The sequence below is a fragment of the Mytilus galloprovincialis genome, chromosome 12 (genome assembly GCF_965363235.1).
Source record: "Mytilus galloprovincialis chromosome 12, xbMytGall1.hap1.1, whole genome shotgun sequence".
Taxonomy (NCBI): domain Eukaryota; kingdom Metazoa; phylum Mollusca; class Bivalvia; order Mytilida; family Mytilidae; genus Mytilus; species Mytilus galloprovincialis.
In genome coordinates, this window is record NC_134849.1 from 52,179,695 (window position 1) to 52,193,229 (window position 13,535).

A 13,535-nucleotide genomic window follows, 5' to 3' on the forward strand; every position below is an offset into this window, starting at 1 on the left:
AATTGGCATGGAATATTGGTCTGTTTTCAAGTGCAACTTATTACTTTTCTGGAAATGACTTATCAATTTAGAAGCCTTCTAAAGGGGTTAGGGCGGATTCAAAGTTAGCTACTGAGGCTCCTACTATTCATTGGGGCTTCTAATTGCTATGGTCATTTGACCACTGAGGTAACTAACGATCAGGACGCACACACATCTACTTAAAAATATATTTAGGATGAAATGTATAAGTAAAGCTAGTTCTAATATTGTATGAACTGAATTATAAGATGGTGACTAAAATTACGGATTTAAAGGGTGCTACTCAATACACACTTTGTCATTCCAATAAAATAGAAAACAGGCCTGAAATGAAGTGTGCATAAGTATGTTCAAATGTTAGCGATCTTAGAAATGTCTTTTTAAAACAGATAATTTAAGTGGAGAGTTGTGCATTTAAAAATAATAAATGAATCGTCTCATCCAACATCGAACATAACACTTTTTAAATCAAATTCTTTGGGCGCTTTTACTGGAGTTTCCGTTATCATCAACTCTTCCAACTAAACATTTGAAAACCAAACGATGCTAAAACGAGCATCACTAAACTTTAAGATTAGAAGCAAATATTTGAATAGAAACTATTACATAGCAACGGTAACGATCGCATTGTGGAAACAGACTAATAAACCAAAGATATGCAAACACCAGCAATGTACGCAATAAGGTTAATAACAATATAATGACCTCAACCCAAGGTTTTGTCTGGCTGGTTGGCATAATATTTTCTGCTACATATAACTCATGAAATTACTGATATATAAATCACCCATTGTATTCCATCAGTTGTAATTAATTTGGTACATATTATGTATTTAAAACGATACTAATCTTATTAGACATGCTAAGGCCGTACATTGACCTATAATGGTTTACTTTTTTAAAATTGTTATTTGGATGGAGAGTTGTCTCATTGGCACTCACACCACATCTTCCTATATCTAATCATAATTCATCTCACTATTTCACTTTAGCTTATACCTATCTATGGCCATTTAAAAAAAAATGTTAAATTCCAATTCATAATTTGTAAAATTGTATTAATTCCAAACTTAGTTGCAAATTCCTCAGTGAAATTAATATGAATTTTGGCTGTTCTGGTTAGGGTTTTGGGGTTTTATGTTCTTGGAGTTTTTTTTTCGTAATTTTTGGCTTTCTTAATTTTGCTATCCATCGTTTTTGTGTGCTATTTTGGCTTCCTTAATTCCTTAATTTTGTTATCCATCGTACCCAAGAAAGTTATTGAAAACGTCACGGGTCACGTGTCGCATATCATGGAATTCTGTATCATTACATACTAAGTCTTAAATTGTATGTTGTTTCTCGATTGGTGTCTTAATTGGTGTACGAGTCGAACTGTTCAATGTCGTTGATAATTTCTATTATCTGTTTTATGTTTCACTCTTTGAAGCATTGACTGTTCAATTCAAAAAAGAGGCGAGAAGAAAAAAAAAAAGGGACATTCAAAATTCTTCAATGAAAGAGAAACCAACCGAACTATAGAACAAAACAACCCATGGCCTAGAAAAAAATGTGTCTGTTCCAAGTCATGATGCTGTTATTCAGTTGTGGTCATTGGTCGCTGTTTAGTATATTCTTTTTTTTTTAAATTAATTTCCTTATATTCATAACTCAGGCTGTAAGTTTGATCGAGTGAATGTAGTCATTTTGGTGCCTTTTAGCTTACTATACGATATGGGTTTTGCTCGTTGTTGAATGCAGTACGGCTACATACGGTAGCTTAAATCTATGTCATTTAGGCTCTTGTATCATGAATTATAGTTGTCTAATTGGAAATAACACCAATTGAAAATTCAAGGCTAAACTAATAACGGTTTAACTATCTTAGGCCAAAAATAAAATATTGTTTGTTTCCCCTCCCACGACCGACCCGGTAGAATCGCCGCGACTCGAAAAATTTTATCTGCCATTCTTGTCCAATTTTTTTTTTACTATGTTGGCTTTGGTGTTTGATGATATCTTTCTGATTCTGTAGTAAACGTGCGTTGTTTTTTTGTCATACCTTTCCGATGCTGTAATCAACAAGCGTTTTAAATTAAGGCATTTTTGCATTGGAGCGTCTATATGATTCGGAATCAAGGAAAACAAACTGCCTTGCTACACGATTTGTGTTGTGTGCAAGGGTGATATTTGAAAATAAAAAAATCTGAAACATCTTTCAACCCACTGAGTGCACCTTGATTGGCTTTGTCTTTTACCTCTGTTCCTGTTTAAAGGATAAAACCTTGGAGTAAAAATGGTCTGAATCGTGCTTTGAAATCAATCTACTTTGTCTTCGACTTCGAACAGGTTGGGCACAAGTCAGAAAATTCCCTGCTGTAACCTCTTGTGTAGACAAGACCAGTTTAGATGTGTTTTTATTTTTCAGTTTATGGCATGAAATTTACAAAAGGGCACGTTTTACATGATTTTAACTGCATCAGTTGAATTTGTAAATACTTTATAAAGTATTCTAGGAACAACAAAGCATATAAGTGAAGCCTTGTTTTTTCGAGAACTCGAAAAAACATACAAATCTTTTGTTTAGGAATTAATTGACGAAGCTGCATGATCCAGGTGCAACTTAACATAACTGAATTATGTTCACTTCTATTGAAAATTTTTATTCATTAAATTTTAATTCCCAAGTCATTAACATATCTTTTTGTCATCTCATAATTGATGATCAAGGTATGAATTTGTGAACACAGGAATTGTTTTGTTGTGAGTTATGCATCAAATTAGACTTGAAATAAGCTTTAAACACTTGCTTTCATTACACTTTGTTATCACATGAAGGATGTGCGCTTTTGTAGATTTCATACCATAAAATGAATAGGAAAAAGGAGGTCCCTGTATACTGCTTTTAACATCAGAAAACTGGGGTGTACACTGAATACAGGGAATAGCCCACTTTTCTTGACTTATCTTACCTGTTGAATTTTGTAATAGAAATTTAAATATTCGCAAAAATGATTTGTTTATAGTACATGTATACAGCAAATAACTTGTAAATTGAAAATTATCACGACTTTTTATTTATTAGCAATGTGTTTACTGATGTTGATAAACCGAGTGAACAAAAAAAAAGTGATAACATCTTTTTTTTACCAAGACACCTACGTGTTATTATACATTATTGTTACACAATTTCATTCATTACCAAAACAAATTTGATTTCATGCAATCATGCAATTAATACAAAATCGTTCTTTATAAGGCTTTTACAAAAATGTGAAATACAATTTGGATATTCTCTCTGGAATATAGAATACACCGTATATTGCGTAAAACGTTTTTCTTCGATCATGCATATAAAACATTTAAAAAAAAAAGAAGAAAAAAAAACCAAAGAGTGATCGGCTCTAGTGTATGGCAAGGAGTGAAACCGTTTGCTTTCGGGATAAAAAAACAAACCTCACATAATGCAACATTGTATGTGTACACACATGCACAAATAGTATTCCAGAAGAAGGTCCATGTGTTTACCCAGAAAGCAATTTGTTTTTAATCATAATGGCACGTGGAACAGGATACTTCGTGTCTTGATAAATATAAATTACCTCTTAACACAGCAGATACATTTAAGATTTAATTAGAATTTGTCAGATGTATGCATGTTCGAAGCTGTTAATGCAACAACTCAAATGAATATTTAATTATAAAGTCTAATGAAAATTTTCAAATAAATATAATTGAAATTTCAAATATTTATATTTCTTGATAGGGTGAAAAATTAAACCGATTAACTGCGAACTGGAACACCACCTTCTAGCTTAACCAAATAGAATGACAGTTTTAACTTGATAAACTGCCATAATACCCTAAAATTGAAAGATAAAACATGTTTACATGTAATTCAATCAACTATAGTCCGAATGTTATGAACTGAAATTTTATTTTGAGCCACTCGGGGAATAACCAATTGTCTTGTTTTCTTTAAAGATTTAGTTTTTGATTGTAAACGAAACAACAGACATAAATAAATTACAATATATACATGTATGCATGAACGGTAATGGTTACATTGCAGGACTGTCTCGAGAAATTCATCTTCAAAATGCTGTGGTATACATTGAGAACATGCATTTTTTTTAACTGTATTATTTCAGTTGTTGTTATGTACAATTGACGACAAATGTTTGCATCTCTATGAATTCTGTTTTATTTTAAACAAAATAAATATGAAACATTGTAGCAAAAACATTAGACAATCACTGAATACAAGTCTATTGCGTTTATCAATCTATTCCACGTGAAGAAGGTGGGAGGCTGCATCACCAAACTCTATTGTTGTGACTTCCTGGTTGCGTTGTCTAGACTTAAGTTCATCTAATCTGTTGTTGATTTCTACATACTTCTTTTTGGGGGCCACTCTCTTCCCACCGGCTGCATACTGGATAATGATCAGGCCGTTAAAGGCTTCCTCATGTTTCAGAAGTTTAATCAGTTGAAAGATGTTTGGATGTGGATGTGTGACATGTTCTTCATCTTGCTGTGTCATCCCTCTAGATGATCTGTTGTCATTGGTCCTTGTGTTAAGTAGTGGTTCCAAAGGTGACGGTTCTGTTCAACCCAGTAAGTTGTTACATAGTCTGTAAAGGCTGTGTAGTTGATGTTGGTATCAATCTGATCTATGTCTGTTAGGGCATTAAACCACACATCTTCAACTCAGCAAAGGGTATAAGTGGAAGTACAGCGGCACGGCGTACTAGTTGATTGATATTGTCGTCATCCTAGTATGGAACCTGAAGACCTGTTTCTTGTGCTTTTCTCCCGATACATTGCGTGTAGTGGAAGAAACAGTATTTTGCATTGATGCAAGTAAATAGAGAGTATGCTGCATTTCGGGTGGCGACTTCATAGTCCAGGAAGGTAGTGGTAGGCTGAAGTTGTAGTTGGTGTTGGTGGCAGATATCTTTAAGTAAAGTCAGGAACCTTGTATATACTAGTTTACTCTCGGCTGGAACTAAACTGTTTTACGAGTGGATACATTGCTTCGTCAACCATTGCGTGAAAAGTGTACAGTTGGAAGAAAAGCCTCGGACAGGTGTAAAATGTACCATCACCATATACGATATCTGCAGCTGATAAGTGTGTTAGATTCTTTTGCGTACTGAAGATTAGCATACTCCCTACTGTGTTGTCGTCTGTTAGCAGGATCACCTGTGATTGTATGTATCCAAATACCATCTATGTTGATTTGATCAACAGTTTTTGGTAAAACTGGAAGGTTCTTCTTGCGTTTGTTGCACAGTGTGTTCTTGCAAGATGGAAAAGTTGGAATGTTCTATACAAGTTCTTGTGTGTCGTCGTTCCATTCGTCATTATTTTATATCTTTGATTATTGGTCCAAGTAATTATATTTTTAGAATATACTTTAATTGCACATCTTAAGATTATACTTGGTTATAATATTATTTATATCATGATTTATTAGTACAGCAGACAATTTTTTAAGGTAACAAATTCACAAATTTAAAAATGAATATAACTCCAATCTATTTATCAGATTTTAAATTTTTTTAAGTATTTCTTTGATGAAAAAAGAAACATATTACAAATAAACAAGGTATTATACCTAAACAGTGTACCAAATATGTTATGCTTTGGAAAAAATACAGGTAAATCTTAGGTGAAATTCTAATTAACCTTGATTGTTATAGAACAAATTATTTATCAAAACATCTATTGTTATTTGCAAGTGGGAATAGAAGGAATAGCATTTTTAAAAAGTGGGAATAAGAGGAAACTCCGTATATTATCACACCTTACTATCATATAATATACTAAATGACTTTCTAGGTTAGATTTTACAATTAAGGCTAAGTGTCAAATTGGAACTGGCGTCATTTTGACTCAATCACTACAAACAAATAATTATCACACCAAAAGTCAGAAAGTCTACAACCAAACAAGGAAGCCGTGTACCCTACTTTGCGTCATCATGCCTTCTGTACTATTCAAACGTTATACCAAGTGCTGTTAGGTTGTCTTTTGCTGCCATGTTTTTCTTGCTATCGGACTCATGTTGATCACACTTCCGGTTTTATTATCACTTAGATATCATAATAACTGTACCATTGTCACGATATGCATCAGTTTCAAGCATTCACTAGTATTAAAAGGATACAAACGGAAATGAATTTAAAAGGTAGGTTGCTATTGCATTCAATATATCTTTAAGTAGAAGAGTTTTTGTTATAACTATTTAACATTTAGGTTTTATTTATTGCAATTATACTTTAAAAAAGTAAAATGTGTCGATTTGTTTACTTCAGGTACCATGATACCACATTATGAAATCATCTGAGTGCTTTGCCTTGTTTTTGGACCAAAACCTCTGGAATTTTGACAACAACAACTCTGTTTCGCATTTCGAAGGAAGTTTATATTTACTGAACAGTTCAAAAGACAATGTTAAAATACACCCTAGCGGGCGAGGACGGAACATTTTCGCCTTCACATCGACAGGATAAAACTGACTCATTCATGAAGGAGGCACTAGAAAGTCATAATCCGAAAGGAAAGACCAAATTATTGATGAAAAAACGTGCAAGACAGAAAAGACATGAATATTCACTTTTCCCGCCAATTGCTCAATCGCAGATGCGAAAAGACACTCAGACAAGCTTCAACACCCACCACGATGATAACAACGATGTGGGCTTTGTTAATGGACAAACCATCAGCCGTCTTAATGACGTCACGACGCCTTATGTTTTGCACAGTAATTATAGCCATAAGGTTGAAAACATATCACCTGTGCCAAATATTAATGCTGCTAAAGAGTTAACTCGTATTTCTCAACTGTCAAACGGCAATATTGTAGAAGTGCAAAGGATAACGAAGGACAATTCATTTTTGTCCGAAAATAAACATGCAACTTCACCTTATATTGAGAGAACGGACAGGAAAGCAAAAACCGACAGACGACAAAATAGTAGAAATAAAAATTTAAATCTTCAACAAAGTTACGAAAGTGATAGAAATCCTAACCTTTTACTAAATACTAATAAAATTGGATTAGTAGAGCGACTCGACAGGAATAGATATAGAGAAATTAAAAAACCGAAAGGAGATGAAAATTTTTCCATTCGGAAGAAAATTGAACAGTTTCGGAAGTGGCATGAACAAGAAATGATCAATCATAAGATTGAGAAACTTCACAAGGAGATCGATGATCAGTATGACGCGGATAAGAAAAAAGCAAACAAACCGCTTATTAATGTTGATGAACTGCCTACGGTATTTAGTCCGAAACATAGTAGTACACATGGTAAAAAACCGAGCTTAGAAGAAAAGGGACGTAATAAAAGTTTGCATGAGGATATGATTCAGGATGACTCTGGCAGAACGGAAATAGAAAGATCTCCATCCGAACAAACATGGCGGACATGGCGGGATGTGAACGATTCATATGCATATACGGATGTGAAAAAATATATTCGGGACAATGAACTTATGGGAAATGAGAAAGAGGATTGGATTAAAAAATGGGTTATAGAAGTTAATTCGGCGATGGAGTCAGATTCTATAGAAGGGAGTGTTACATAGTAGATATTATTTCAATTTAATGAATTGAAGCAATCTGTGATATACGATTTTTAAGCAATTTTCACATAATCATCAAATCATCTTGCCATGACAATTTCTTTTGTCATTTCTTGTTTTTATATCAAATTGTGCAAATGGAAGTATTTCATAATTTATTTGTTTAAAAATGGATTTCAAATCTTTAATGATCTCTTATTAATGGAAGTCCAAAGGATAAAAGAAAACAGAAAAAAATTTAGAATGGAAATGAGGCATGTATCAAAGAGACAACAATCCGACCAAAGAGCAGACAACAGCCGTAGGCCATGCAGTAATGGGTCTTTTTACACAGCGAGAAAATCTCGCACCCTGAGGCGGGCCTCAACTGGCCCCTCAACAAACTATGTACTAGTTAAAAAGAACCACCAAACTCCAAAATATATAAAAACACTAAAATTAAGAAACATTCAAGAATAACAAAGGACTGTGGCTCCTGACTTTGGACAGGCGCAAAAATGCGGCGGTATTAAACGTGTTACTGGAATTTCAGCCCCCTTATACATCTAGCCAATGTTCGAGACGGAATAGGTGTTCACTCAAAGATTTTTTTAATCACAAGAAATAAGTTAACAAAACAATTGAAGGCTAACAAATAATTAAAATACAAGATAAATAGACAAAAAACATACAAATGTAGTATAAGTATATCAAAACACAAAAAGTTAGAACTCCTTCAAAAAGTGACCATAAACAGAACCCGAAAACCGGATGGTAATCGATCACAAAGACCAATTAATGATGCATGCTGACATATCTATTCATTTGAGCATGTGTCAAGTCCGATTTTCAACTCTTTTAGGGGTCTCTGTTTTTCTAGTTTATACTAAGATTTGAGTTAAATGTGAAAGTCAGTAGATAAACTCATCGTTTATACCAGGATTTAAACCGTGTATACCAGACGCATGTTTCGTCTATAAAACACTCATCAGCAAGGCTCGGATAAAACAAGTAAAACCAGCTTACGAAGTTGTAGAGTGATGTTCGTATTTCTTGTTTTGCCACTACTCTTTTGGTAATAATATATTTGTAGTAAACCGTCTGCCCGTAGATAAGTTTTACGACCCCTTTGGCTTGTATACAAGTATACCACTTCTCAATGTTTTATTTAATCTGTATTGCACAGATGTAGCGACATACACTTGTTGCAATATTTGAGTATTTAGTGAGACTATGAGATGAACAACAGCTATACAATCGTTCTTCCTTTGTTTAAAGTTTAACCAGTGTATATAGGGATTGTTTTGTTGTGAATTGACACAGCGTGGTGTTACTAAGTGTTGTTTTTCTTTCAACTACATGTTATTCTTACATGCAACAATCTTAACCACAAGATTGAGAGAAAAATGACAACATAATGAACAAATTGACGACCAGACAAATACATATCTGTTTATGAAATGCTTAATAGGAAACTAGAGTTTATGTAACACGAGCCCTATAGAAAAAACAAAACAAAACAAAAAACGAGGAGATGAAGTTATGGTTGTCATAGAGAGTACAAAAATCGTGCCTAAAACATTTTATGAACACGAACTTTCTTAAAGTCAAGTTGTGCAGATTATAACTCTTCATTCTCTAGGTCAGACCAAATATTTTTATAAACTGAACAAGAAAAAAGATATATATCTTTAGGTTTATTTATAACGTTCGGCTATATTTAGTTTATGAAATTATTAAGTGCAAAATTATAAACATAATTATATTTCATTTTCAAATATCAGCACAATGCACTTAAACAAAACAACTGTCGTGTAAGGACTATCATGTAACGTTATAATTTAAGTTATTACCACAAAGCTTGTTAAAAAATAAATTTTACAAATTGATCTATTTATGAAAGTCTAGCGGAACAAATCTTTAAAAAATCTTTTTCTTTTTTGCAAATAAACAAAAGTAATCTATCTTTCTAAAAGTATGGATTAATAATTTAGAACAAAACAATATACATTATAACTCATTAGAGAATTGATCACTATAGGCTTATAAACATTGGTACCATTCTTGTGTTTCAAATTCAATGTTATTACTTACTGGAAGAATGAATTTAAAAGAACAAATATATATAATGGACCCGTCGATTCTCTTTTCATTCGATTGAATATTTGAATTTACATTTACAAAAACACTTTACAGTCGAAAGAAGAATATAAAAGAATGGAATGGTACAGTTGTCAAAGAAATTTACATTGATGCCCCTAATATGATATATTGTTTGTTAATTAACAGCTATTGTCTTTGGTTTGTATATATAAATAGACACGCCTTGATAAGATGTTGGAGGTATGCATGAATGAAAAAGGCAACACTAAACACAATAACTAAATGTTTTGTCACCAAGGAACCAATTGGGTCAATGTGAAAAATTCCTCAAGAGACCAAAATGACACAGAAATTAACAACTATAGGTAACCGTCCGGCCTTCAAGAAGTACATTCAGTCTCATACACAATTTGACACAGGGTTTCATTGCAGAATTTAGTCTTGCTTTAAATTATGAATTAGCGAATTCACTAATCAGCTAATTCGTGTCCATCCCACTGAATATATCAGACGTGTTATTGAAACAGTTTGAATGTAACTTTGGTCAACACAAAATACTCAAGGACGATTCACAAAACGTGTTAGCTTGGTGTGAAATATTATCGAATTCCCCAGCTGGAATCGAGCTTCTGCAAAATGTCTCTTCTTGTGTGATAACATTTCGTGATGGTTTTAACCGATTTATGAATGTATGATGTATCATTGCTGTAATACATAATTTAATACATGCTGTAAAACATATGAAAATTTGACATTCATCGACATCTTAGATATCGAAACGTGCGTATATCGAACGAACTGAGAATTACACATTGTATATCTTTCAATAAGAACTTGTGTACTGGGTTATTGACATATCGTCAGATTTCAAATATCTTATCACAATTGTGCTCTTTCAGTATAAATTGGATGGACATTACAAAAGAGTCCTTCTCAAACAGGGTACTGGAAAATTACTCGAGATGTTTCCTATCGAGCGAGATTTATGTCTTAAAATAATCCATGAAAATCGTATGATAAATAAAAAATATCCGAAAGAGAGGATTCAACGTGTACATTTGTAAAGACCGAACATAACAAATATTCACTCTCAGATAATTTATTTAGCCCTGGTCACAACGAACCTACGATACATCTACATGTATGCAGCGCCACGACATGAAATTTAGTTAAATCGCGGGTCATCTGTGATCGTCGTACGACAGTCTCACGACAGTCGCTCGATATTTTGAGCATCGTGGCGCTGTCTTGTGTCGTGGGAACAAAATTGGACATGCACATTTTTTGCTCCACGTTTTTTTTTTGTCGTGCCATTGTCTTGTGACTGTCGTAAGAGTGTCTTACCACAGTCGTGCAACTGTCGTGCGATAAACACATTGTCGTGGGTACCAACATAAACCATTTTAATAAAACAATCGTACAACTGTCGCACGACTGTCGTACGACAAACTAACGACTGTTGCAAGACACTCGTGATACAGTCGCACGATTGTTTCACTAATATCAAATTTCATACGATGCTCGCACAACATTGACTGTCTATCGTACCTGGTTTAAATTTGATGAACAATTATAATGTATACTAATACGAAAAAGTCGTTTACTTGGAACGATTTTATAATGACACTGAACAATACTAAAAGCAAATAGCAAATGTCACTCAATAAATCATCGGGCCTTCTTTATATACTAGTAGTTCGGAGTCAAACACGCAAGTGACCCACGACTGTTGTGCGACTGTGACACGACAGTGACACGACAGTGACACAACATTAACACGCGCATCCCATGACATGAAAACCTGAAAAAAGCCCCAAACAACACACGATTGTCGTACGACTGTCGCACAACCGACTTACGACAAACCCACGACAGTACAATTAAAATTCTTCTTTCGTTATGCCGTGAACCACTCGTGGACATGTCGTAGCTCATGTGAACACTTGAAACATTTTTTTGAAATTTTGCACAACATTTTTTATAGATCTTCTACGACAAAAAGTCGTACCAACTGTTGAGACCGGGGCTTATATAAGCAATTGTTCTAGAAATAATTGAATCAGTTAAAAGTATATTTCGATTAGAAAAAAATACGTTACTTTAAACGAAAATTTTAATCAGATAGGCAACAATTCAATGAATACAAATTAAAAGTTTTCACAATTTAAAAACGAAGATGTGGTATGCTTGCCAATGAGACAACTAGCCAAAAAAGACCAAATGACATATTAATGAACAGATATAGGTCACTGTGTGTCCTTCAACAATGCACAAAGACTATACAGCATAGTCAGCTACAAAAACCCCGTATTTAAATATAAAACAATTCAAAAGAGAAAACTAACGGCATATTTAATGAACAAAAAAAAACAAAAAAAAAACAAAACGAAAAACAAATGTGTAACACAGCGACAAAGGACAACTACCGAACTACAGGCTCCAAACTTGAAACAAATACATACACAATGTGACGGAGTTAAACATATTAGCGGGATCCAAACTTTCTCCCTAACATGGGACAGTGGTGTAACAGTACAACATAAAAACGAACTATAATCAAAGTACTGAAGTACTTAACATCTGATGACTGCAAGTTCTTGTAGATGGTACAACCAGCAGTTGTTTCAGAAAATCATCACATCTCTCTACCTGAAAGTGAGGTTAATGTACAGATTTATTTTGTTTCTGGGACAAGTTCGTGTGTGGATGATAAATTAATGACAGGGAATTCATCCTCACCGTAATGACTTTTATATTGTAGTGATACAAATAAGTATACTACTCTGGTGTATTGTTATAAATTATATTAAATACTTGTATTGTTACATGTATATATAATTTTCATGCATTTGTGTATCATTCTATTCTACTATATTAATAATAGTGCAGTGCAAGTGCATGGTGGATACGTCACTCTTCCGTAATAATTCGATTTTTCTAATAGTAAGAATGGATTTGAGTAGGCATTCATATTTTCACGCAAAATACATGCGGAGTTATCGTTTCTTGAGATTGCAAAGTTTAATGTTCTTGAGATATTCATCCGCATGCGTGTGTATAAATAATTGATGATTTTTTACTTATATGTATATACATATAACAAAACATTGTAATATTATTATTTTATCTTCTTTAAAAAGTATTTGATGAGTAGTTATTGAAGTCTAAAATGAATTTATAACAAGCGATAAGAAATGGTAGTTTGCACTTGATGATGTCTACATATTCATCATGTTTATAGATCGGTTAAAAACCCAAAACGAATATATATTACGTAATGGAAATCTAGGCGATACCAATTCACCAGAATGCCCTTACGGTCATCTGCTGTTAAAATCAGTTAAAAAATGTCAGATGGATTAAAAAAATGCATACAACAAAAGAAAAGAGTGGTCGTGACCGTGTACTTGTACATCCCACAACAAAAAATCATACATGTATCACCTGCGTATGCATATGTTTTTTTCAATGTCCGAATCGGTTTGCTTCCAAAAATTGAACAGTTTGTGAAATCTAGATGTCACTTCAAACACTTATATCGAACAAACTGAGAAATGAGTCTCCAAACTTGTTAACTTGTTGAGACTAGCACAAACTATATCATTAGAAAATTGTCTATACATGATAACATTAACGGAACAAATATTTCTGCACTAGATGCGCATTTCAACAACACATTTCTCTTCATTGGTACTCAGGGTCAACATATTTGAAAATGAAAATCAGTTAAAAAAGTGGTTACTTAATATTTATTTACAGACAGTTTTTTTAATGCCTATTTTTGAGTCATTTTAGTTGCTTCACTTTGCTGGCATTTTGTGGATCAACGTGAACTTATTCCGCCATACACAAATATATCT

General features: G+C 33.4%; 1 protein-coding gene across 4 annotated transcripts in view; it reads left to right on the plus strand.

Annotated features, from left to right (window-relative positions):
* LOC143054197 (uncharacterized) overlaps nt 1-7,781 on the plus strand; it is a 31,021-nt gene extending 23,240 nt beyond the window's left edge. For 3 of the 4 annotated variants that reach the window (XM_076227122.1, XM_076227121.1, XM_076227123.1), the window contains exon 2: nt 6,321-7,781. In XM_076227122.1, the coding sequence (XP_076083237.1) occupies nt 6,457-7,596 (1,140 nt within the window). In that variant the 5' untranslated portion in view covers nt 6,321-6,456 and the 3' untranslated portion in view covers nt 7,597-7,781. Of the gene's footprint in view, nt 1-6,110; nt 6,194-6,320 lie in introns of those variants that run through there. The other variant, XM_076227124.1, reaches the window with a different exon arrangement.
* The last annotated feature ends 5,754 nt before the right edge of the window (nt 7,782-13,535 follow it).